Below are 23472 nucleotides of genomic sequence, written 5' to 3'. Positions count from 1 at the left end.
CAAAAAAATTTCTGCTGCACTTAAGGTTCCTAAGAGCACAATGGCCTCCATAATCCTTAGACGTTTGGGACAACCAGAACCCTTCCTAGAGCTGGTCGTCTGGCCAAACAGCTATCAGGGGAGAAGAGCCTTGGTGAGAGGGGTAAAGAAGAACCCAAAGATCACTGTGGCTGAGCTCCAGAGATGCAAGAAAGTTCTTGCAGACCGATCTTGCAGACCGATGGACCGTCCTCCACGAAAGGAAACCTACACTTTAGGGCCCTTGAAAGGGTTTCCTCTCCGCATCTTGCCATTCTTTGATGGCTTCTACCAGAACTTCATGGGCCATGAACACCTTCTGTTGCCCCAGGCCCCTATACATCTGGTCATGGAGCGATAGCGGCTTCTCCTCCTGGATGGTACAGATGGCTCCCAAGAGCTCCTCCAGGGGAAAGCTTGTAGCGAAAGGGTCTAGAGGACTCCGTCTAACCCCTCTACCTCTGACTCCACCTGGGAGCCTGAAGAAGCACTAACTGGCTCCTCAGCTTCTCACTAGTGCCCTCCACGGTGTCCCTCCATTAGTGGAGGGCAAGACCAGCGTGGCTGGTGCAATACTTTGTTGAGCTGGCGGAGTGCTAGCCTGGGGCTGCGGATCTGAACTGTTATGAGGTTACACATTCAAGACAAAAACCGCTCTGAGAAGTCATCTAGGGGATAGATGTGTTCTCTTCATACAAACGCACATCATGCGAATGACAACCATTAAGGCCCCACTCTGGGAATTAACACTTCTCCTTAGGACAACCTAGTGGCTCAGGTTCCCCTGAAGCCATATTATACTGAACTTAGTGTGGACACGCCAATAGTGCAGGATAGACCAGAACTCCTGGACTCAAGCAATCCAACAGCCTCAGCCTCCCAAGTACCTGGGATAACAGACACCACAGTGCTCAGCCCCCAGCCTTGGAGGCCCAAGATATCTGCAGAGTTTAGTAGACAATAGGTGGCCTACTGTGCTAGGAGCCTCCACTGCACCCCCTGGGCTCCCCTGGAAATACTCTTACCAGGGCTTTTGCCCCCTGTGAATGCTCCTACACCTGTCAGAAGAGCTGGCTGTGCAGGAGACACCTGTATATTAGCTGAAGTGGTAAGAACCTGTGACTACGAATGAGCTGTAGAAAGTCTGTACAATGGACTTCAAGAAACATGGATGCGTTTCATGCTCATTATATACTTTGATTTGTTATAGAATTTGCCTCCATTAATCTCCTGAAGCTGTAATAGTAACATGAAGTGTGTTTAGTCAAGCCTCCCCATTTGTATCTGTAGCAGGGGTTTCCAGCGTTTTAGCTCCATAGAGCACCCTGTGTGCTTACTCCACATGTTGCACTGTGTGCAAAGGGATCGCTCACAGCAGGATCCAGGGCAGAAACATAACAGACTGGCCCCATGTCAGGGCTCCAAGTAGGGTCCCAAGGACCCGCTGATGACTCAACCAATCCAGAAGCTGTAAGAAAAGCTGCAACAGCTATGGTATACTAGAAGATTAAGTAAATGGAAAAAAAAAGAAAGAAAGAATCTATGAAAAGGCAGGTTTAAAGGCCACAAGCAAAAACTGTCTATTTGATATTCTAGTACCATTTTCACTAGTGTCTGATCCCACACCTGAAGGTAGCTGCATATAACCCAGTTGACAGGATAAAGAAATCTGTCCTGCACGCTCAGGTAATACATTTCGAATACTTCAAAACCTTGCTTCTGGAGATGGTTTTAATTGTCGGGAGAGGCAACCAATATGCAGCTTCAGTAAGCCTGGTTCCCTCAGAGTGAAAAGAAAGAAAAGTTTGTTACCAGGAACGCTGCTGTCAACTTACAATCAAGTCAGAAAGGTGATCCGAACCAGAGCTGAATCCACTAGTATCAGAATCTGAGGGGCTGCTGGAACGGGAGTCTAAAATTGAACGGCTATCCAGTCGGGAGCCACGCAGCAGGGGGGAGGGATATTTCTCTACAAAATCTGAGCCAATGGGATCCAGTGGCAAGAAGCCAAGAGGTGGTGGTTTTCCTAGAGGGTTGTTGAGCAGGTTGAAAACTAAAAAAAAAAAAAAAAGCCACATTAAGTTAGGACTAAAAAAAACATTAAACACAATCCAATGAAGAAAACTACAAAAAAATTAAATTTGTGCAATATACAAATTGCATATTAAATTGTCAAAACATGCTATATTATATTCATACACTAAAAGCATTTTCTGTGGACTGCAAAAGTCTTGGTTGATCCTGCTGTTCATGGTTCCTCCTGAGCTTGCGCAAGCTTCTGTTCCTTTCTAAGCTGTTAATTTCCTCTATTGTCTGTGCAGCACGCACAACTATAGAGTCATATACAGGAGGCAAGATTCACTCCCCTACCTCCAGGTCCTCATTGCTAAACACTAGGGAGACAGGCTATATGGTGATGGAGGCTTCACCATGTTCGTCCCAAAAACACACCAGACAGGCTGGTGGGGCATGACACTACCTGCGATTGGCATAATCTCCTCTAGATAGATATCTAGCTATTGTCAATCTAAATACCATGTTCTTGGGGGGTGGGTTGGGTTACTTTGAAAGATTTATATGAAGCTTTAAAGAGGAAGTAAACCCTGATGGATGTTACTTCCTTTGTTTCCCTGCAAAAGTAAAGCATAATTGGCTACTATGCATAGTAGCGAGTGTCCATTCTTCACCCCTCTTCCTTCTGGGGCCACGAACTCCGGCTCTGTGACAGGCCAGAGTCGCGTGACGTCACTCCCGCGCTGGAACCGCCTTCAACGGCATGACCCGAGCTAGAAACAGCACAGCATGCCCTTTCTAACTCCGGCGCATGCGCAGAAGAAATCGCCCTATGGCGAATGGAAATCTCCTAGACCATGCAGGTCTGGGAGATATTTCAATCACCTACAGGTAAGCCTTAATCTAGGCTTACCTGTAGGTTAAAGTGGTTGTAAAGGGTTTACAACCACTTTAACACTTGCCATTATAAAATTCTCCCCTGAAAGTTTATCATCATGTGACCAGCACAGCAATCAGCACTGTGCAGATTCACACATCAGCAAAGTACTAGAAACGCCTCCCTCAGAACTTTCCCTGAGGACAGGAAAGACCTGGGAAACATACGACCTATTAAAAGAAACTACCCATGGATGTCATGGACTTAGTGGCGTTACCAGTATCTGTCGGTGATGCGCTTTAATGTAAAAGCAATCCTAGCAGCTAAAAGCCCACCGCCCCCCGCTGCCTTTTCGGTTTCTTCCATCCCACCATGGAGCCCAGTATTGAAGCTGGTGGTTCTATTAGCTTAACAGAGATGACTGAGGACTGAAACATCCCTCATCCAGTTTTGCCAGATTTGGGGGGGGGGGTAAGAAAAAAAAAAAAACACAACCCATTACCAGCTTTTGAAAGCATTGGCTCATACTATAAAGTAAATAAACAAAAACACCAAGCGCAATAATGTTCTAGCGTGACATATACAATCAAATGTATGTGAATGCACGTGCAATTAATTAAATAAAAATTGTTAGACAATGATATCAAGCTGCTATTATATAGTGGTCAGAATCCCCTAAAAATTAAAACATAACAGATTGATGCGCTCTGATACAAAGTTCAATCAATGTGAGAAAATAATTTTTGGTGCTAAAAAACCAATGTGAAAAAAATTGCTACCAAGTCGCTAAAAAAAAAAAATCGCATATATATAAAAATCGCAAATGAAAAAAAATCAAATATTTAAAAACTGTGTTCCTCCAGTTATACAAATCCACTGGAAGTGGTGCGATATCTCCAAAGTAAACTAAGCAACAATTGTGTATAGATATACTATCCTACTCTCTAACCCAAATCTTCAATCTCTCCCTCACCTCTGGCATCTTCCCCGATGCTCTAAAACATGCACTGGTCACCCCCATACTCAAAAAGCCGTCCTTGGACCCTACCAATCTTAACCTACGCCCAATCTCCTTGCTCCCCTTTTCCTCTAAACTCCTTGAACGCCTGGTTTACAACCAACTGAGTGACCACCTCATTAAAAACAACCTTCTTGATCCCCTTCAATCTGGATTTCGCCCTCACTCTACAGAAACTGCTCTTTTAAAACTCACAAATGACCTACTAACTGCAAAAACCAATGGACACTATTCTGTACTCCTACTTCTGGATCTTTCAGCTGCCTTTGACACGGTTGACCACCCCCTCAAAAAACTTTACTCCCTCGGTCTCCGTGACTGTGCTCTTCAGTGGCTCTCATCCTACCTATCCCAACGCACCTTCAGTGTCACTTACAATTCTACTTCCTCCACTCCTCTTCCCTTCCCTGTTGGGGTCCCCCAAGGTTCTGTTCTTTGACCTCTTTTATTTTCAATCTACACCTCTTCCCTGGGTCAGCTGATAGCCTCTCACAGCTTTCAATATCATTTCTATGCTGATGACACAAATCTATCTCTCCACCCCTCAACTCACTCCATCAGTCTCCTCACACATCACTAACTTACTAACCGACATATCTGTATGGATGTCACACCACTTCCTCAAACTCAACTTGTCCAAAACCGAGCTTATAATATTTCCTCCCCCACGTTCCTCTTCCCCCGACTTCTCTGTCAAGAGCAATGGCAAAACCATCCACCCATCCCCACATGTCAGGGTACTAGGTGTTATCCTGGATTCTGAACTCTCCTTTCAGCCCCACATCCAATCACTTTCCAAAGCTTGCCGCCTCAACCTCCGCAACATCTCTAAACTACGTCCCTTTCTAACCAAAGTAACCACAAAGCCCCTGATTCACTCCCTGGTTATCTCTCGCCTTGACTACTGCAACTCACTCCTCATTGGCTTACCTTTAAACAGACTATCCCCCCCTTCAGTCCATCATGAATGCTGCTGCCAGACTCATCCACCTTACAAACCGCTCAGTGTCTGCTACCCCTCTCTGCCAATCCCTCCATTGGCTACCACTCGCCCAACTAATTAAATTCAAAATACTAACAATAAGCTACAAAGCCATCCACAACTCTGCCCCCAGCTACATCACTAATCTAGTCTCAAAATACCAACCTACTCGCCATCTCCGTTCCTCCCAAGACCTCCTCTCTAGCTCCCTCATCACCCCCTCCCATATCCGCCTCCAGGACTTCTCCCGAGCCTCGCCCATCCTCTGGAATTCCCTACCCCAATCTGTCAGACTGTCTCCAACTTTATCCACTTTTAGGCGATCCCTGAAAACTTTCCTCTTCAGAGAAGCCTATCCTGCCTCCATCTAACAACCGCACTATTTTCTCCATTAGCTCATCCCCCACAGCTATTACCCTTTTGTATCACTTGACCCTCCCTCCTAGATTGTAAGCTCTAAGCAGGGCCCTCCGATTCCTCCTGTATTGAATTGTATTGTACTTGTACTGTCTGCCCTAATGTTGTAAAGCGCTGCGTAAACTGTCGGCGCTATATAAATCCTGAATAATAAATAATAATACTAAAAATGCGTTTGCAAATAGTAATCAATCCAAATTAGTGCCAATAAATAAATAAGATATATTCCCTGTGATAAGTGTTGAATCCTCCATAATAAATAAATGATATGCTTATAAAGGTGCAATATATATACAATTGATGAGTATAAATAGATAAATAGTGCCAATAGAATCTGATTAAATATAGATGATTACATTCATGAGATAGGATAAGTAACAGGCGACAGTTCAATCCTCATTAATCTGGGATATCTGGATTCCTGCAGTACTTATTTGTTCACCCTCAGCTATTTCTTCCACAACCACAATGAATGGTAATTTTCTCAGTATCAAGTGGTTTTATGTAAAATAAACAGAGAAAACATTGCGCAATATTGTTGCAATGAAAGTTCACAGGCAAGACAGCACAGTGATACACTCACGTGTGCCTGACTTGTTTTAGGCATGCAGATAAGCAGATAGGCAGATCTCAGCTGGCTTGTGGCTTGCTACGCAAGCTGCTGCTTGATGCAATGTATTCAGCAGACAGTCTGCTGAATACATTGTATCAAGCAGCAGCAGCTTGCGTAGCAAGCCTTGTCCTTACAAGCCAGCTGAGCGATTTGGTAGCAATTTTTTTCACATTGGTTTTTTAGCACCAAAAATTATTTTCACGCTTTCAGCATAGGTTTGTTTACATTCTTTTACACAAATATGCGGCCCCTCTGCGCTAAGAGGTAAAAAAAAAAAAAAAAAAAAAACCTGCTGTGCAAGTGTGGCAAAAGCAAAACCAAGGGCCTAAAAAAAAACAAAAAATAAAAACACAAACTAGACCACCACACAGTTTGGTGGTTCCAAGTGATTTTTACATGGAGAGAAATGCCAGAATTGGCTCCAATAGGGATGTAGTTCAACAAGGTACAGATGATTTATATTAAATACAGCATGTTCTTTAGACAGAAGGGATGATAGCACACATTGTATGTCTAGCTTTCCCTTTATTAATAGACTAGCAGTGGGAAACACAACTTTACCATGAGTGAAACAAGAACTACATATATGCACATCACTAGCATTAAAACAGCAGCACGTTCCTCAAATAGTTTTTTCTACCTGTTGACATTGCTAGAAAATCTGTAGGTTTTAAACTTAACTGGGTGACAAAGCTCTTCTGCAGTTAACTCAGCAGCACTGTTACCTGTGGATAGGATGATCATAGATTCCTTTAAACCCAAATTGAACCCCATTACTGTAATGCAGTTATGCTGCAAAATATACCATGTGCTGCAAGCCCAAAGTAGAATTCGACCACAGCTCAAGGTCTCCTGCAGTCCAACACGGCCCAAAGGAACACTATTCAGGGAGTAGTACTGTTCTAAATTCCTTGCTATTGTAGCCCAAGGAAGGTTACAAGCAGGGGCACTAGGCTGCTGTAAGCATCCTTGGGCTACAATAGCAAGGAATAGGAATACCAAGAAATTTGTTAAACTTTGCTGCAGTACTTTGCAGCCAAATATAAAGACGCATTACTGTATATACAGCCTGCTTACATTACAGTAATAAAGTGTTACATTGGCTGTAAATTAAGTGACAAATTAAAGTCCAACCAAAAACAGTAAGGCTACAGTAAATTTGTCTGGATATAAAAAGCTTTTGAACAGCTGACTGCTCCAAGCACTCGTGTGTCACATGGCTTGTTCCAACCTGGAGCTATCAATTCAATACCACTTGATTTGCTAATGTGGAGGCAAGTTATCCAGCCTCTTCTCCTCCTCTCCTCCCCCCCCCCCCCATTAAAACTTTTGGTACCTTAATTCTATCTTTAGTTTTGCTGATTAAGAACTGAAACAGTTCAGGTCTACTAAAAATGTATTCTACTGAGGTTCTCTTCTGGTCTAATCCAGGGAGCTCTGGGGCTGGGCATAAGGTAGTCAGAGGCACTCTTGGTGGACTCTAAAGCTTTCAGTAATCAATTCTTCCAAACCCATGTGCCCTGACCTCTTACCCCTTTTCCTATTGTAGTAGATGGAGTTCTTTATTGCGCCCTCTCTCCCTAAATGCTATATGGTACCACACAAATTTGTGTTTACATACGTTAAGGCAATCGACTTAATACGAGTTCCACGTTCAAATTTACAGATATATTTCAGATCTGTTTGTACTGGCTTTCAATATGTTTATGCCTCATCATATCTGTTTTCTTGCTCCAATAATTACTATTGCATACAAAGTTTGACGGTGGGCCGTACCGCCCTCCACCCCATGAAAGTTTGATCCTATGTCGGGTGTCTGGAATTGGTGGGTGGTACCCCTGCTATAACACCAGAATTGACTATCCAATGTGTAAAGGCTCGTGTGACCCATACTTTACCACTGTACTCATACAAAAGCCTTAGTTTTTGGTCACTAGTTATAATGTACAACAGAATGTACCAATGTTTCCCATCTTTATGAAAAATGCAATAAAAAAAAAACTATTGAAAGTAGTTAAGCAGCCTGGTCAGGAGGTCCTTAAGGCCGGGTTCACACCTATGCGAATTTCGCAGCTTCCAATTTGTATAGCAGGAGAATGCGACTGGCTCCCTATGGAGCCGATTCACATATCTCCGTTACGGCTGTGGAACGCACAGCAAAGAAACGCTGTGCGTCTTTGGCTCAGTTTCAGGGCCGAATTCAGGCATAGATTTGGGCCGATTCGTCCCGGGAACAGGGACGCACAGCGCTTCTGTGCAGTCCACAGCGGGTTCCAGTGTGAACCGAGCCTTAAAGTGGGAACTACTCAACCCAGGTATCTGAGGCTGGTTAACTTTAGACATTTAACAGACCACCAGGAAAAGGAAGGGGATCTGTATGGGGAGAACATAAACCCCAAAGAAAATGACCAAGTAGACAGGCAATGTGCCAGGGTAACAGCAGAGAGATCAACAAAGCCATTAGCCCTCATGTACACTTCATTTTTACTGCTGCTTTCAGCATGTACACCTAGGCTTTTAGCTGTATAACCAAAAACACAACCCAGGGCCAGCGTGTTCTGGAACAGCAGCGTTTTGGCAGAACAAAAAAAACACACCGACATCTTCTAAACGCTGGCATTTGATGCAGAGGCTGCCAACATCCTTAACCACAACACCCCCCCCCCTCCTTTAAAATTGAGATATGCATCGTAGAATAGGGGATTATTGCAGTGCCAAAAGAAAACTAAGGTACATAAGTAAAAATATACAATACTTTAACAAGATTAAAACATTTTTTTGGTACAATACATTATTGTACCAAAAAAAAAAAGGTTTTTAAATTTGTTTAATCTTGTTAATAAAGTATTGTATATTTTTACTTATGTACCTTAGTTTTCTTTTGGCACCGCAATAATCCCCTATTCTACGATGCATATCTCAATTTTAAACCTATTGGGATGAGGTGCCGTATCGTACCAAGGACCATCCAGTCACTACAACCCCTGTTTTCTAGACCCCCCCCTCCTTGTGAACCCATACCAGGCCACATGCCCTCGATATGGGGGGTGCTTTGGAGCATGTTGATGGGACAAGGGCCTCCTCCCAACAACCCTGGCAGGTCATTGTGGAGGTCTGCAGGCAGGGGGCTTATCAGAATCTGGAAGCCTCCTTAAAGAGGGGGCCCCTAGATCCCGGCCCCCCCACCCCCAAGTGAATGAGTATGGGGGAATTATGAGCTTTGTGCATATTGATAATGTGTTTGCACAGCAGTTATGAATTCATTTCATTCATAACAGCTACGACTCAGTGATACTGTGATTGGCCCACAGCTATTACTTGGCCAATCACAGAACCCTTTACCATGTGATAGCTGTGGGATAATCGCAACTGTGGTGGCGACTAAACAATTCTGAAGAAAAAGAAAAAAAAAAAAAAAAACGGGGAGAAAAAAACCCCCCCCCACAAAAACTCACCATTAGCAATACCAGAATGTCTACTTGCCAAAAGTGGACGTGGGTGGGGGGGTGGGAGATTTGTACTGTCCTGCCATTTTAAGGGCCTCAAGAAATGAAAGACCAGCGAATGTGTGTGAGGACCCTACAATTTTACACAAACCAATACACTTTTCTTAAAATATGTAACAATACATCTTGGCCTACATTTATGAAGAAATTTCATTGGATGTGTTTTATAACAGTTTTTCTAAATTTTTGGTCTTTTGCCATTTCTATAGCAAATAAACCCAGTGGTGATCAAATACCACCAAAAGAAAGTCACTTATGTGAAAAGATAAAAATTCTCATTTACGTACAGTGTTGCATGACTGAAATTGCCAGTTAAAGTAGCAGTGCCGAATAGCAAAAAATTAAAAGGCTTGTCATGGAGGTAAAACCTTCCAGAGGTCAAGTGGTTAACTTCCAGCTCCTTGGGAGCAATTTGTACAGGGTAAGCCCTATTGCTATCAATTTTGCTGGACAGTAGGCATGTGAAATGGACATACTATTCTAGCCATTAGCTACATACAATTAGCAAAATACAACAACATTCTTGAACCAAACCAGACCAAATATAACTGCAGGCACTACAAGGTGGTAACTTCTGTACTGAAATTTGTGTAGCCCCTTAGACAAAGCATTGACCAAATAGGACTTGAAGTTGAATATAAGCCCTAGCCCACCATTCAGCTATCAAATGGCAATAACCTGAGTAGTTGAGCAACTGTCGAATGGTGGGGTGGGCATTAATTCTCAAACTAGTCAAAGTCCTGTGTAAAGCCCTGATTGTGAGATCCACAGGACAATGGAATTTGAAAGATCAGAGATACCAATTTATATTAACCACTTAAAGCGGGGGTCCACCCACACCGCAAAAAAAAAAAAAAAATAAAATAAATAAAATAAAATAAAATTTAAAAGCCAGCAGCTACAAATACTGCAGCTGCTGACTTTTAATACATGGCCACTTACCTGTCCCAGGGTCCAGCGATGTCGGCAGGCGACGCCGAGAACCCGCTCGGTTCTCGGCAGCTGCCGCCGCCATCCTAGGTGAGGGAATCAGGAAGTGAAGCGTTGCGCCTTCACTTCCCGGTTCCCTACTGCGCATGCGCGAGTCTCGCTGCGCGTCCCAAGTGGTCCCCGCTCTCTCCTGGGAGCTGTGTGTTTCCCAGGAGACAGCGTGGTGGGGACGGGAAGAGGTGTAGACTCCCATGGGAGTCTATGCCGGAAGTGGGTACAAATACCTGTCTTAGACAGGTATCTGCACCCCCCTGAAAGGTGCCAAATGCGACACTGGATGGGGGGGGGAGGGGAGGATTCCGAAAAGCGGAAGTTCCATTTTTGTGTGGAACTCTGCTTTAAGCCCACGACCACTATAAGGGCAATATTTCTGCTTGTGTTTGAGCATGATCTAACTGGTAAGATGTGCTAGGTATGACATCTGCATGGAACCCAGTCCCCAGCAGGATCTAAGCGATGCTTCTGAGCAATGAGGCGCATTCTGTAAGACAAAATTCACATTGTAATAAATCTTCAGAAAGCTGGTAGTTTAATTTTACAGCTTTTGGGTCCTTTCACACGGGACGGATCCGAGGGGGGGGGGGGGGAGGAATCAGATGACGGACTGTACAGTCCATCATCACCCGATCCGATAACGGATGGAAAAGTAGGTTTTTCCTCCATTACACTTTTTCGGATCGGAGCGGGTAGGATGTCAGCGGACATGTCACCACTGACATCCAACGCTCCATAGAGGGTCCGCCTAAAAAACCTGACAGGCGGACCTGAACGGATCGTTCGTCTGAAAGAGGCCTTTGGCTGCAAGGGGTAAAGATGAAAACTTATTGTGTACTGCATTTTTGAAGATCAATGTGCTTACATGGCCCTAAACAAATGCTGAAGTGGTTATACGAAACAGTAGAAAGTTGTCATCCCTCCCACCACCAACATTTCTGAACCTTTCTGCCTCCATCATTCAAGGGCTGGTGTTTTTTTATGCAGATCCATCACTTAGAGATCAGGACAGCATTCCATGAAGGATAAAGTCATTCTTAGAGCAAACACTCAGTTCTGTGCATCCCAGAATAAGCACCCTTATCTAGATTTTTAAAACACTAGAAATTTAACTGAAACACTACATATTTGACACATTCATATGAAATTTCTATTTAGATGTACCAATGCAAATGACATGGTTTAGGCTGAAAACCAGAAGGACAGACCCTGAGACCAGAACCGCAGCCCTCATTCCCCTGCAATATCTATTTTAGAACTTGGCACATAGTAAGGCAGAGCATGGGGTGCATTCTGCTGAATCACACCCTTTATTGCAGAAGCATATGCAGGGATTAGATCCAGGACCAGTCAATCTTTTTCAGAACACAGCCTCCTGTATTAACAGCATCCCTGGGACACAGCCAAAACAGCAGGCTTGGTTGTAGCAATTAAAATGACCACCAATAGTCACTGAATGAGTACAGTTACAGATTTTCAATAGGATTAGTTTTGTTTTAACAAAAAATTTAAACTAAACTGTAAAATGGAATTAAACAAAATGAATCTGCTTTTGTAGGCAAGATATGCAGAGAAGCAACTTTGCAGAAAACCATTAGTAAACTGTGCAAAAACCCCAAACTATAGGCTCTGCAAAGCCCAGACAATGCTTAAAGCTGAATTAACAACCCAAAATGTAATTTGTTGCACCTTACCAATCATGTGGTGGCTGTATTTGTTTCCCTTCCCCCTCCTTTATTAGAGTGCCATTACTCTGAATGAAGGAGCACAGAGGCACCTTAGGACAGCAGCATGGTCAGCGGGGAGGGGGAAATGTAAGGCTGGCCATACACTACAATTTTCCTTTAGATTTACCAAAACCATATAATGAGGTCATACCTAAACACTTTCAATGTGTATGCAATTAGGCAGGCCCTTGCACTACATAGTTGAAGGTAAAGCTAAAGGAAACTGAACAGGGTGGATTTGATTTAAATCACTAGTAAAGGCTTGATTTAAATCGTAATTTTTAAAGAGCAATTGTCATCTGTCTTGCAGTGGCTCCTCGACCTGCTATTGACTCACTGGCAGTACCATTCACTTTAATGGGACAGCTGGTGATGCAGCAGTGACAAGGTGAGGGATGTGCAGCAGCTGGAGTGGATGCCCACTAACAAGCACTGCCATGATGCATCTGAATCAGGTGCTCTTTAACCTTTTCACTGCCAAGTCCGTACAGACCTACAGAAGTGCCCGCAAGTGGCCAAGTCAGTACGGCATACGGACCCAATTTCTCCTAGAAGCTTAGGGCCACTTCAATGGATATAAGCTTATATCCGCTGGTCAGATCACCACCCCGCCCCCCAAACTGCCCCCGCACCCCTGATCCATGGCCACTCCAAGTGGCATCTATCCTTCCCCCTCCCGCAGCTTCTCCCTGCACAGATCTTTGATCTGTCAGCTTGGAGATCGTGGCAGGGGAACGGTGCTGATGGGGGTGAAGTTGTGATTTAGTAAACATGCATTTACCTACCCCCCCAAATTGACTTTAAAACACAAACATAGCAAGACTCCCTGGGTCCACCCACACTCACCCCTCCATGGCGACGCCCCCTGCACAGCTTCCTCAGCTTCCCCTCCCGGCCAATCCTATCTGTCCTGATTGTCCAGGAGATGCAGCAAGACAATAGTGAATATTAATTTGCTATTGTCACAAGAGGGTGAATTTGGGGTACAATGCTCTGTGCCCCAAGCCCAACCTTTTTCAAGCCAATTGGAGCCTCAGGCTTTAATCATGTGGCTGGGGGGGGGGGGACAAAAAAAAAAAAAAAAAACCTCATGCAAACGTATGTAAGGGGCAGTGCCCCAGCACCCCTAATGGACCAGCTGCTCCTGGCAAGAACCCTTTCAGATGGGAGCTGACTGTCAAGCAGATTTGCCTGCTCAGCAGGGGATCTGGCGGACGACAGATCCACGTCTGCTGATACAGAGTGGACATGGACACAGCTCGCTGTTCATCAGGTGGTCGGATGGAAACGGACCACCTCTCCAGTTCCATCGGATGCCATGTGATCCACTAGATAGATGGGGAATGGGATCCCCATCCATCTGTTTAGTGGACTTGACCGGATGCAGGCAGGTGTAAAACAGACACATGTCCATTTACATCAGCTTCTCCATAGAGAACAATGGGTGGTCAGATTGGGCCGCCTAAAAAACAGACAGGCAGATCCGATCAGTGTGTTGTGTGAAAGGATCCCAAGGCCTTGTTCACACAGGGTATACACAGTGTACAGGTATGCACAGGTGTTCTGTGCATCTCTGTGCAGGCAGTCCCATTGAGGTCATTTGGGATGTGGCACCTGCACGAACAGAGCCGTTGCTCCCAATTTTACATGTCCCTGAGCTCACACTGTCTGCATTTGGTGTTATGTACCCACACGGATATCAGATTGGAAGCAGCAGCCATGCCTATGCAGCCTTTGCATCTAAATTGACGTAAATAGGACTGCCTGTACGGGGATGCCCAGAACACCTGTGCATCCCTGCGCGGGTAAACATGGCCCTCAGTGGGCGTACACTTTAGTATGCCACATGTGAACGATGCTTTAGTAGCAATTTAGCAGGAATTTTGTAAGTCATGTGCACTATTTTGGCGTAAATAGTTGATAAACATTTGCGCAAATATCGTGCAGCCTTAAAAATCAGTAGCACCTTTATTCTACTGGCCATGTACTTTCAGAAAATGTATGGTTTGGGGGGTCTTTTACAAATTCTGAAAGCTGCAAGTGAAACAGGAAAACCTCCAGATTTCTAACTTTTGCGTACCTCTGATTTTCACTATTTCTCAAAAAAGGTGCAATTTAAAATTTACAAATTGTTAATTTATTCACTCCATATAGGTTAAGCTTTTATATTTAGTAGGGATTTAGCAATTTTGTAAAAAAATTAGCTGTGTTTTTATCTGCCAATAATGGTTTTAGTGTATTTTTTGCAAATATATTGATTTGATAAACATTTGCGCAAATACCACTTAATTTAGAGATATGCTTTCAGAAGATATGATTTTTTTTTTGGGGGGGGGGGGGGTATTTCACAAATTCTGAAAGCTGTAAGGGAAAAAATTAACCTTCATATTTAGAGAAATTTGGATATTTACACTTTTGCGTCTGTTCAATTTTCACCATGTCGCAAAAAGGCACAATTTAAAGTTTACAAGTGTTTGTTTTTAACTCAATACAGGTTAAGCTTTTATATTTAGTAGGAATTTTGTAAAATTTACAGTTTTTTTCCCTGCCAATAATGGTTTTGGCGTATTTTTTGCAAATATTGGTTTGATAAACATTTGCACAAATACCGCAGGATCTAGAAAAATCAGTAGCGCATTTTTTATTCTACTGATCATGTGCGTTCAGAAAACACATTGTTTGGGGGGTCTTTGGCCAACTCTGAAAGCTATAAGTGAATAAAAAAAGCAAAGGAAAAAATTGCAAAAATGGACTGGGCCTGGTAGCAAAAGGGTTAAATGCAAGGACTTATTCTTGCTGGTATTTAGAATCTTTCATTTGCAATCAAAATAAAGGTTTCCCATTTAGAATAAACTGTCAGGTTAGTAAAACGGATATCAGAACCAGTTTTAGGTTACTAGGTTAATTACACATAGTTTGAGAACTACTCAAATTCTTTTAAATTAAATCAAAACATTAAGAGCCCATTCACACAGGGGCAACTTTGGATCTGACTTGAAGTCGCCCAACATGTCAAATTCCATGTTAGTCAATGAGACCCATCTTAATGTACACTACTGAAGTCGCTCCGACTTCAGAAAAGGTTCCTGTACTACTTCAATCCGACTTCTAGGCGACTTGTACTCATTGATTTCAATGGAAGTCGCCTCCAAAGTTGGATTGTCGAACTGAAGCAACAATACAGGAAGAGAATTGTTTTCTCAGGCAAACCCCTCCCACAAAGCTGATGGTTGATTGGCCACTGGAAAGGCGCCTGTCCTGGAGACAACTTGAAGTCGCCTTGTAAGTCGCGCTGTGGTGCGCGCTCAGGTAGTCTCCAGGTCGCCTTGCAAAGTCACGGCCAGAGTCGTGTTGCCCCTGTGTGAACCGGCTCTTAGTATTCTTGTATTTACTACATCAACATTTAGTAACTGAAGTGCATAAACAAAATATCCCTTTGAACACTTAAACTTTATCAGCTGGGTCCACAGCACATCTTCTCATGCTGTATCATTCGAGCCACCAGGCCTTGCATCTGTTGCATTGCTTGCATGCATACCTTCTTCACCCATAGGTAGAGGAACTTCATTAATTTATTCCCAAACTAACCCTCTTTTACAGCCTGCTGCCATTTTGCGGAGGAATAAAGCACTTCAAGCTATGTGCAGAAAGATCACAAGGTTTAAAAGTCACTTAGGTTTCACTTTTACTACTTGCCTTCTCACACTAAGGCCCCCTTCACGCTGGGGCGGTAGGGGGCGTCGGCGCTATTTTACCGTGGTATTTGACCGCTAGCGGTGCGGTTTTAACCCCCCGCTGGCGGCCAAAAAAGGGTTAAAACCACTCGTATAGCGCGGCTATAGCCGCGGTATAGCCGCGCTGTCCCATTGATTTCAATGGGCAGGAGCGGTTTAGGAGCGGTGAATACACCGCTCCAAAGATGCGGCTGACAGGAGATTTTTTCTTCTCCTGCCAGCGCACCGGTTCAGTGTGAAAGCCCTCGGCCTCACACTGAACAAACAGCGGAGGCTGTTTTGGGGCGGTTTGCAGGCGGTATTTTTAGAGCAATAACACCTGCAAACCGCCCCAGTGTGAAAGGGGCCTAAGAGCCTGATACAGATTAATTTCTCTTCAATGAATCAGTTTGTAGTGTACATAGATTTGCAAAACAATGGGATAAAGGAATATTCCTGAACTTTGTTTTATCGCATGGTTACTATGAAATTGTGAATACATCAATGCAGTGCATGTTCTCAGCTTGCATTCATTGAGTTTACCAAAAATGTAAATATTGCAGAATATATGACCACATGCTACATAAGTTCATTTCATGCTGAATAAACTAAAAATTAATGCAACTTAAATAGAAAACTTTAGATTTTTACTCCAAAAGCAATAACAAAATTTGATTAAGAAAAGCCAGCTTTCGTTTGTGTATCTAAAAAATTAAAGTCAACCTCAAGTTCACACTGCAGGTTTCCCTTCTGGGAGAAGTGTTTTTCCATGAGTAAATAAAAGCTGACTATTGTAAGCACCCCTGTCATTGGCAAGTGGTTTGTCTCAACACCCCCACATTTGCAGATAAGTCGCAAGTGAGCCGTGATCAGGAAGCAGTCACATTCATGAAAACCAGGCTCAAAATTTCAAGTCTTGAGCTACTAGACAGGCTTTAAGAGTTAGGCCCCTTTCACACTGGGGCGGTAGGGGGCGTTGGCGGTAAAACAGCGCTATTTTTAGCGCGGTATTCGTCCGCTAGCGGTGCGGTTTTAACCCCCCGCTGGCGGCCGAAAAAGGGTTAAATCCACTCGTATAGCGCGGCTATAGCCGCGGTATAGCCGCGCTGTCCCATTGATTTCAATGGGCAGGAGCGGTTAATACACCGCTCCAAAGATGCGGCTGACAGGAGATTTTTTTCTTCTCCTGCCAGAGCACCGCTTCAGTGTGAAAGCCCTTGGGCTTTCACACTGACAAACAACGGAGGCTGTTTTGGGGCGGTTTGCAGGAAGTATTTTTAGCGCAATAACGCCTGCAAACCGCCCCAGTGTGAAAGGGGCCTTACCACCAGTTGTCCCACTCAACCCTAACCTGCCCCTAAACACGCCCTCTTAAATTATCTCATGAAATTACACTGTTACAGTAAATGTTTTATGCAGAAGTTAGAAAAGTACCTGACCCCCTCGAACTTGACCCACGGGGACGCGCTGTCTCTGGCCAGGGTTCTTGGCTTGATTGACAGCAATCTATCCAATCAAATACAATGACGCAAGCGCCGGAGCCGAGTCCTGCATTCGGACTCTGACGCCAAATGCTGGACTCGGGAGCGCACCTCCAAGGTAACCCCCTCAGAGAAGTGATTCCGAGGGGGTTATCAGATGTGGGGAGGAGCCGCCGAGGGACCCCAGAAGAGCAGGTTTGGGGCCTGTTCAAAACGAGCTGCACAGTGGATGTTTTTTTAATTTTTACCTTTAATAATCACAAGTCTATATGCGCTGCATGCAGGGTTGAGGGTTGCGCTATGTACCGAGTGCAGGGTTGAGGGGTGCTCTACATACACCCAAGACCTGGGCTTCCAAAATCACAGAAAACAGAATGTACATACTGAACATGCTCTTGAAGCATCCTAATGTTTAGCAGTCAGAAACCTGCAGAGTGGGTGGCCCCACATAAGCCATCGCTATGCAGTTTAAAATTCCCTGATTTTAAAGCCTCCCCCCACAGAATAAACTTGCAAAAGGAGATGGAGTTAATGCAATTTAAAATTACATTAGTGCCTACCCAAATCTGTCCCATCTCCCTGTCCGAGTTTACCTGACACTGGCCTGAGGTGAGCAGACCTGCCTCCCGCCCAAGCCGACCCGACACTGGCCTGAGGTGAGCAGACAGGCCTCCCTGCACGAATTGAGTGGATTTGACACCGACACTGGCCCGATCTGGCCAGTCTCCCTGCACAGAGTGGACCTGACATCTGTTTAAGCTGAGTGGACATGCTCCCTTGCCCGAGCACTCGCCTACACACAATTTCCAGTCAAATGCGAGTGGAAATTTTGAGGGCTGATGAAAATATACAAAAGCTTTTTCACTGTCCTGCACAGGATCCAAACCTTAAACCTACCAACAGGTCTTCATTACAGCCACCAGTAAGACTTCAAAAAAAATGCTCTTGGCTGAATGGGCACAAATATTGACAAGACTAAAATCTTGTAGAAAGCCTTCCTAGAACAATGGGGAATCAAATTGCTTCAACTCCTTCATATGTCTATGATTTAGCAATTTATGCCCATCCAATTAACCTATATGTTTAATTTGCAGAGGTTATACAATGTACGCTTCCAATGCTGACCCATTTTGAAAACTTGTCTCAGGGATGTCGTGATTTGTTAGTTTCAATGCTTGGAGCCACTGACCAGGGACAATTGCTAAACTGAGGTTCTGGTCAATGACCAAAAGTACTGAAGACCGCTAGCATTTTAGGGCCAGAAGAGGCAGACCTATATATTGGCACAACAGGTTCACTAATACTTACAATTCAGGCATCGATGGGGCCATTGACAGCACTGAGACAATTCATCACTGCATTGCACAATTGTCACCCTAACTTGTGTCAAGATATGCAAGGAATATACTACCAGCGAACATTCATAAACATTTTATTGAAGCATAATGAAGTCACAGAAAGTGCTTTTTCCAGAAACAGCAGCCACCTGAGTCTTTAACATTAGCTGGTTAAAAAGGATTGGCCACCATGTCCTTAACTCGTCAGCAGGGCTCCCTGCGGACAACTGAATGTAAAAACATTGCCGGCAATAAAAAAAAAAAAAGTCAAAAACTGTTTTTTGGGTCTGGAACGGATTTTAAGGGGAACCCAACTTTAAAATTTAGAAACCAGTGTGGGTTCTCCCCCGCCCCCCCCTCTCCTATAGCATATCAGCCCTTCTCCGAGCATGCAGCTTGGCAGGCCAGGAAAAGGGGGGCGATCAATTGAGTGTGCGTGCCCCCCCCCAAGCAATACCACATGCCCTCAACATGGGTGTGCTCTGCCATGTGACACTTAAATGGCTAAACTGGTGAGTTACCACCCTATGTCAGACCGGCAGCATGCTGGGTTGGCAACATCTGGTGGCACTGCCCGTGACATCGGGTGGTCCCACCCCTTAGCTATTCAATGGTCACAGCAGAGCAGGCAGATGGCAGGAGCCTTTGGCGGAGGCAGAGCTTTTCAGGTCTGGCGGTGGGCGTCATGAGTCACAATGGATCTACACCAGGGGACTTTTTTTTACTAAAGAACTTGTCAAAAACGTGTTTTGTTCTTTTGCTGAATGGGTAGGGGTACCATGTAGTCCATACTCATTCACGTAGAGGGGGGCAGGATTTAGGGGCCCCCTTTTTAAAAGTGCTTCCAGATTCTGATAAGCTCCCTGCCCATAGACCCCCCACAACCACTAGCTAGAGTTGTGGGGAAGAGGCCCTTGTCTTAGTCAACATGGGGATAAGGTGCTTTCAGGTGGGAGGGCAGACCCCCCTGCCCCAAAGCAGCACTCCCACGTTAAGGGCATGTGGCCTGGTATGGTTCAGTAGGGGGTGCTCAGCTCCTGCCCGGCTGCATGCTTGGATAAAGGTCTGGTATTTTGGGGAACCCAACACCATTTTAAGACTGGTGTTGGGTTACCCTTAAAATCCGTACCAGACACACAAGGGCCTGGCATGGATTGGGAGACCCTCGCTTTCAGATCGAATTAGTGTTCAAAACTGACAAGTGCAATTCAGATGCATTTCTATAGAAGGCAATAGCCAGGCATACACATCTAGAGAGTACCGTAGTGCTTAGAAATCGTACATTACTTTCAATTCGCACTACATATATGTGAACCGGCTATATAGAGAAGGCTGCTGGTTCACGTCATACGAATTGGATGCGGTTCAAAACATCCAATTTGCATATATGTGAATGGAGCCTTAGGCATTCAGAAGACCAAAATCCTACTATAAATTAAAGAGACTAAACAGCTTTGGTAGGCCAACATTTTGCTTTAATTATATAGCCAACGCATCACAACAGATACTTAGCAGTATTAAACTGGCATGTTAAGTCACAATCCTGTAAACTGACTTGGTGGAAGGTCCCTTTCAAGAGATGTCTTTCTGGCCTGAACAGGCTATGGCCTGTTCAAAGCATAGGAACCACACAAGCTGAGTCACATTCAAAGCTGCACAAGTAACAGCACTTTATGCCGATATTCAAGATGGCAGGAATATTTGTGCGGAAAGAAAACAAACTTAGCAACTTGCTTTAAAACATATTTCCCTTAAGCTCAGAGACAGAAAAATGCACATCAAGGATCGCAACAGTGTGTGAGGCCATTTGCGTACACTGCAAAAGGTTTCCATTTTAATACACAGACCTGACATCTCTTCACATGTCTTTGGTATCTATATACTTCATCATAGAAATGTATTAAAGTCAAAAGATTAGAACACAAAAAAGTTATGGATACCAAGTCTACCATCTCACAAACCATTAGGTTAAATCGTACATTTGAGCAGGCCACCCAACCTGATCTTAGTTCAAGCTGCCCAAGCCAACAGCATTTGGTCAAGCTGGCATGACAATGAAATAAAAAGCACAGCCAGATTGGCATAGGCCAAAAATTATCAAAAATACGATTTCTTGTACAAATTAGCATAGGGGCCAACATTAAAGTAGAAACTCCAGGTTCACAAGTCTCTGGATTAAGCTGAATTATGAGCATTGCACTTACCTTTCCTTAATTCTAGAGGTATACACTTGTCAGCCTCATACAAGTATTTTGCTAACCTCCTACAGATTGTTAGGCCATCAGGTCCCTGAAACAGGGAAATGGATGGCAATGCACTTTGTAAGCGTTTCACCCCACTCTAGAAATTTCTGGAGTGTTTTAAAACAATGCTGCAAACAGCATCAGCTGCACTGTTGCGAACACTAGGGAGAGGAAAAATGTGAACAGGCTAACTGGCTTAAAAAAAAAAAAAAAAAAAAAACGAAATAGCCTACAGTCAGACAGGGTTTTCAGTTTTACAATAAATGCAGGGAACATAATACGTTTTAGAACATAATGCCCAAGTCCAGTGTCAATTATACAGACAGCATCTTACCTGACTGTGCTGCTGATGGTGTGCTAGACTGCCCTGAAACATCAGAGTCCTGAGTGCTCCACGGTCTGTCCCAGCCAGTCAGGCTGAGAGACTGCAGACCAAGGCACAAGTCGTTTGTGTCAGGAAGGCCACGAGGGGATGGATCATGGGATGTAGGGAAAAGCATCCTGCTTGCTGTAGCTCCCTCTGTATCTGGGTAGTCTGCTTAGAAAGGAAGAAAATAAATCAGAATTCTTCAGGATGATTCTAGTAAACATAAGAAATCTTCACCTGCAGCAGGTAGCATCCACTGTCATGTAACAATACCCACACCCTGATGTTCTGCCTTGCCTGTTATGTTGAGAGCTCAGGAATCATTGTCTTGGCATTGTATTATGCGATCCTGAGGATAGAAGCAAAACTTTCATAGATTTTGCAGCTACCCGAGTAATAAGCAGTCTCCTGCGCACATAAACGCAGACACTTTGCTTCAAGTGGCCCTGCCTTCATCCCTCTCCCCAGCACCCCTCCCACACATTGTTCTGGATTGACTCCAAGCCTGAATCAGCAGCAGTAATGCTGGGCTTCATCATTGTGCTAGCATAATCTGTTTGCTTGGAATACAGACAGGAACTTGGTGTATGTAGCACTGTTTACCAGGGAGTAGCAAGGCAAGCCTTTACAGAAATATCTAAATTCAATCAGATGGTCCACCATTGACACTTTTTTTAAAGCAAAATATCTACTGAACCAGTTGAAGCTTATGTCAGCTCCCATGCATGGACTGAATATTTTATCTATCCCACTTCTGCTGTAAACTGAATGTCTAGTCCCAGCTTGTCTAGACAGCCTCTTATATTAAAATTTAAGCACAAATATTTCTTTCCACTCTGCTCATGGGCAGCACAAGATCTGACACAAGTGGACTGTCGATTGAAAATTCAGATTGAAATTTAGAAGTTGCCCAGAGGTCCCTTTACTGACAGAGTGGCAAGAGCTGCTGCAAATATATTGGAGCAATTTATCCTGCAGCCATAGCCTTCATTTTCCAGGCCAAAATTCAAACAGGAATGGAGAAGTCAGGAACGACAATCAGCCTGAGTCAAAAAGGAATTGCCTTGGCAATGAAACACTAGAGATAAGCAAATGTGCTGGTCATGTTGAAGCAGATCTGTTGGGGTCCTTTCACACAGGAGTCAGTCACATTTTTGCCAAGAAAAACAGATTCAGTTCACATTAGTCTACATCCTTTTATGCATTTGTTTTTAGTTATTGCAGCAACCAATTGCAGGCAAAGTAAACACAAATGACAGACAGCATCCATTTACAGCTGTTTAAAAGAATGGGAAAAGGTTTATCATATTTAGCTTGATGCAGCATCGGTCTGATGCAGCATCTGTCCCCCCCGCCAGCTCTAACACAGAGCCGAGCAATCTAACCCCACCGATCGCTTGGTTCTCTACTCCCTGGAGCACTGGGGATGTGGAGGGCAAGGCCAGCTCAGGGGCTCGCTGAGAGGCTGAGCCGGGTGCTGGTCCAGGCATGTGGGTGGATCCCAACTTAGTAGTTCTTGCCTGGATCGGCGCTGGGGAAACTGGGTCACAGGAGTGCAAAACAAACTGCATTCCTAGGATCCACAGGAGAAGTACAGACAAAGCATTGGCTGTACTTAAAGAAAATTACAGCTCTAGGTAGATGTAAACAGATGATCCACTTGCATATGCCCCTGGGCATACATTGTGGTTTAGTCTGGATCCATCTGAAAAAAAACTGACACGGCAGGTCTAGACAATGCTTGTGTATGGCCCTATAAACATTTGATAAATCATGGCCATCTGAGCCATCTCGAAATATAACCCTAGTTACCCAGTTGTATGTGCGTACATTGTATGAAATCTGGTATACAAGTGCAGGGGAAAAAAAAAAAAAAAAAAACACAAAAAACAAAACTACTAATCAGAACCAAGGACCACCACTTTAGCTTCAATGTCTTGTGCTAGTTTTACATATTATAACTTCCTATTTGTCACTAACCCAAACAGCTGGATCTTGCAGAGATGCCTGGACCACACCATTAAAGTGATATCCAATGGTTGCTTTGATTAAAAAAAAAACAAAAAAAACCCACACAATAACTTACCTGCCCTGTGCAGAGATTGGAGAGCATACCATTACCTCTTTGGTGGTTCCCCGTTGGCACTGAGCCCTCCTTCAGCTGTGCCCCCTTATA

General features: G+C 44.1%; 1 protein-coding gene across 3 annotated transcripts in view; it reads right to left on the bottom strand.

The window, feature by feature from the left end:
- The window catches only part of CPEB1 (cytoplasmic polyadenylation element binding protein 1), a 92246-nt gene extending 70463 nt beyond the window's left edge, over positions 1–21783 (bottom strand). The window contains exons 1-3 of one of the 3 annotated variants that reach the window (XM_073618961.1): positions 21594–21783; positions 21264–21464; positions 1854–2071 (exon numbers count right to left, since the gene is read on the bottom strand). In XM_073618961.1, the coding sequence (XP_073475062.1) occupies positions 1854–2071; positions 21264–21429 (384 nt within the window). In that variant the 5' untranslated portion in view covers positions 21430–21464; positions 21594–21783. Of the gene's footprint in view, positions 1–1853; positions 2072–21263; positions 21468–21593 lie in introns of those variants that run through there. The other 2 variants (XM_073618962.1, XM_073618963.1) reach the window with 2 other exon arrangements.
- Between the last annotated feature and the right edge of the window lie 1689 nt (positions 21784–23472).

This window comes from Aquarana catesbeiana, linkage group LG03 (assembly GCF_042186555.1).
Source record: "Aquarana catesbeiana isolate 2022-GZ linkage group LG03, ASM4218655v1, whole genome shotgun sequence".
Taxonomy (NCBI): Eukaryota; Metazoa; Chordata; class Amphibia; order Anura; family Ranidae; genus Aquarana; species Aquarana catesbeiana.
The sequence above is the reverse complement of the archived record's forward strand: the minus strand, read 5'-3'. Positions and strand labels throughout refer to the sequence as shown.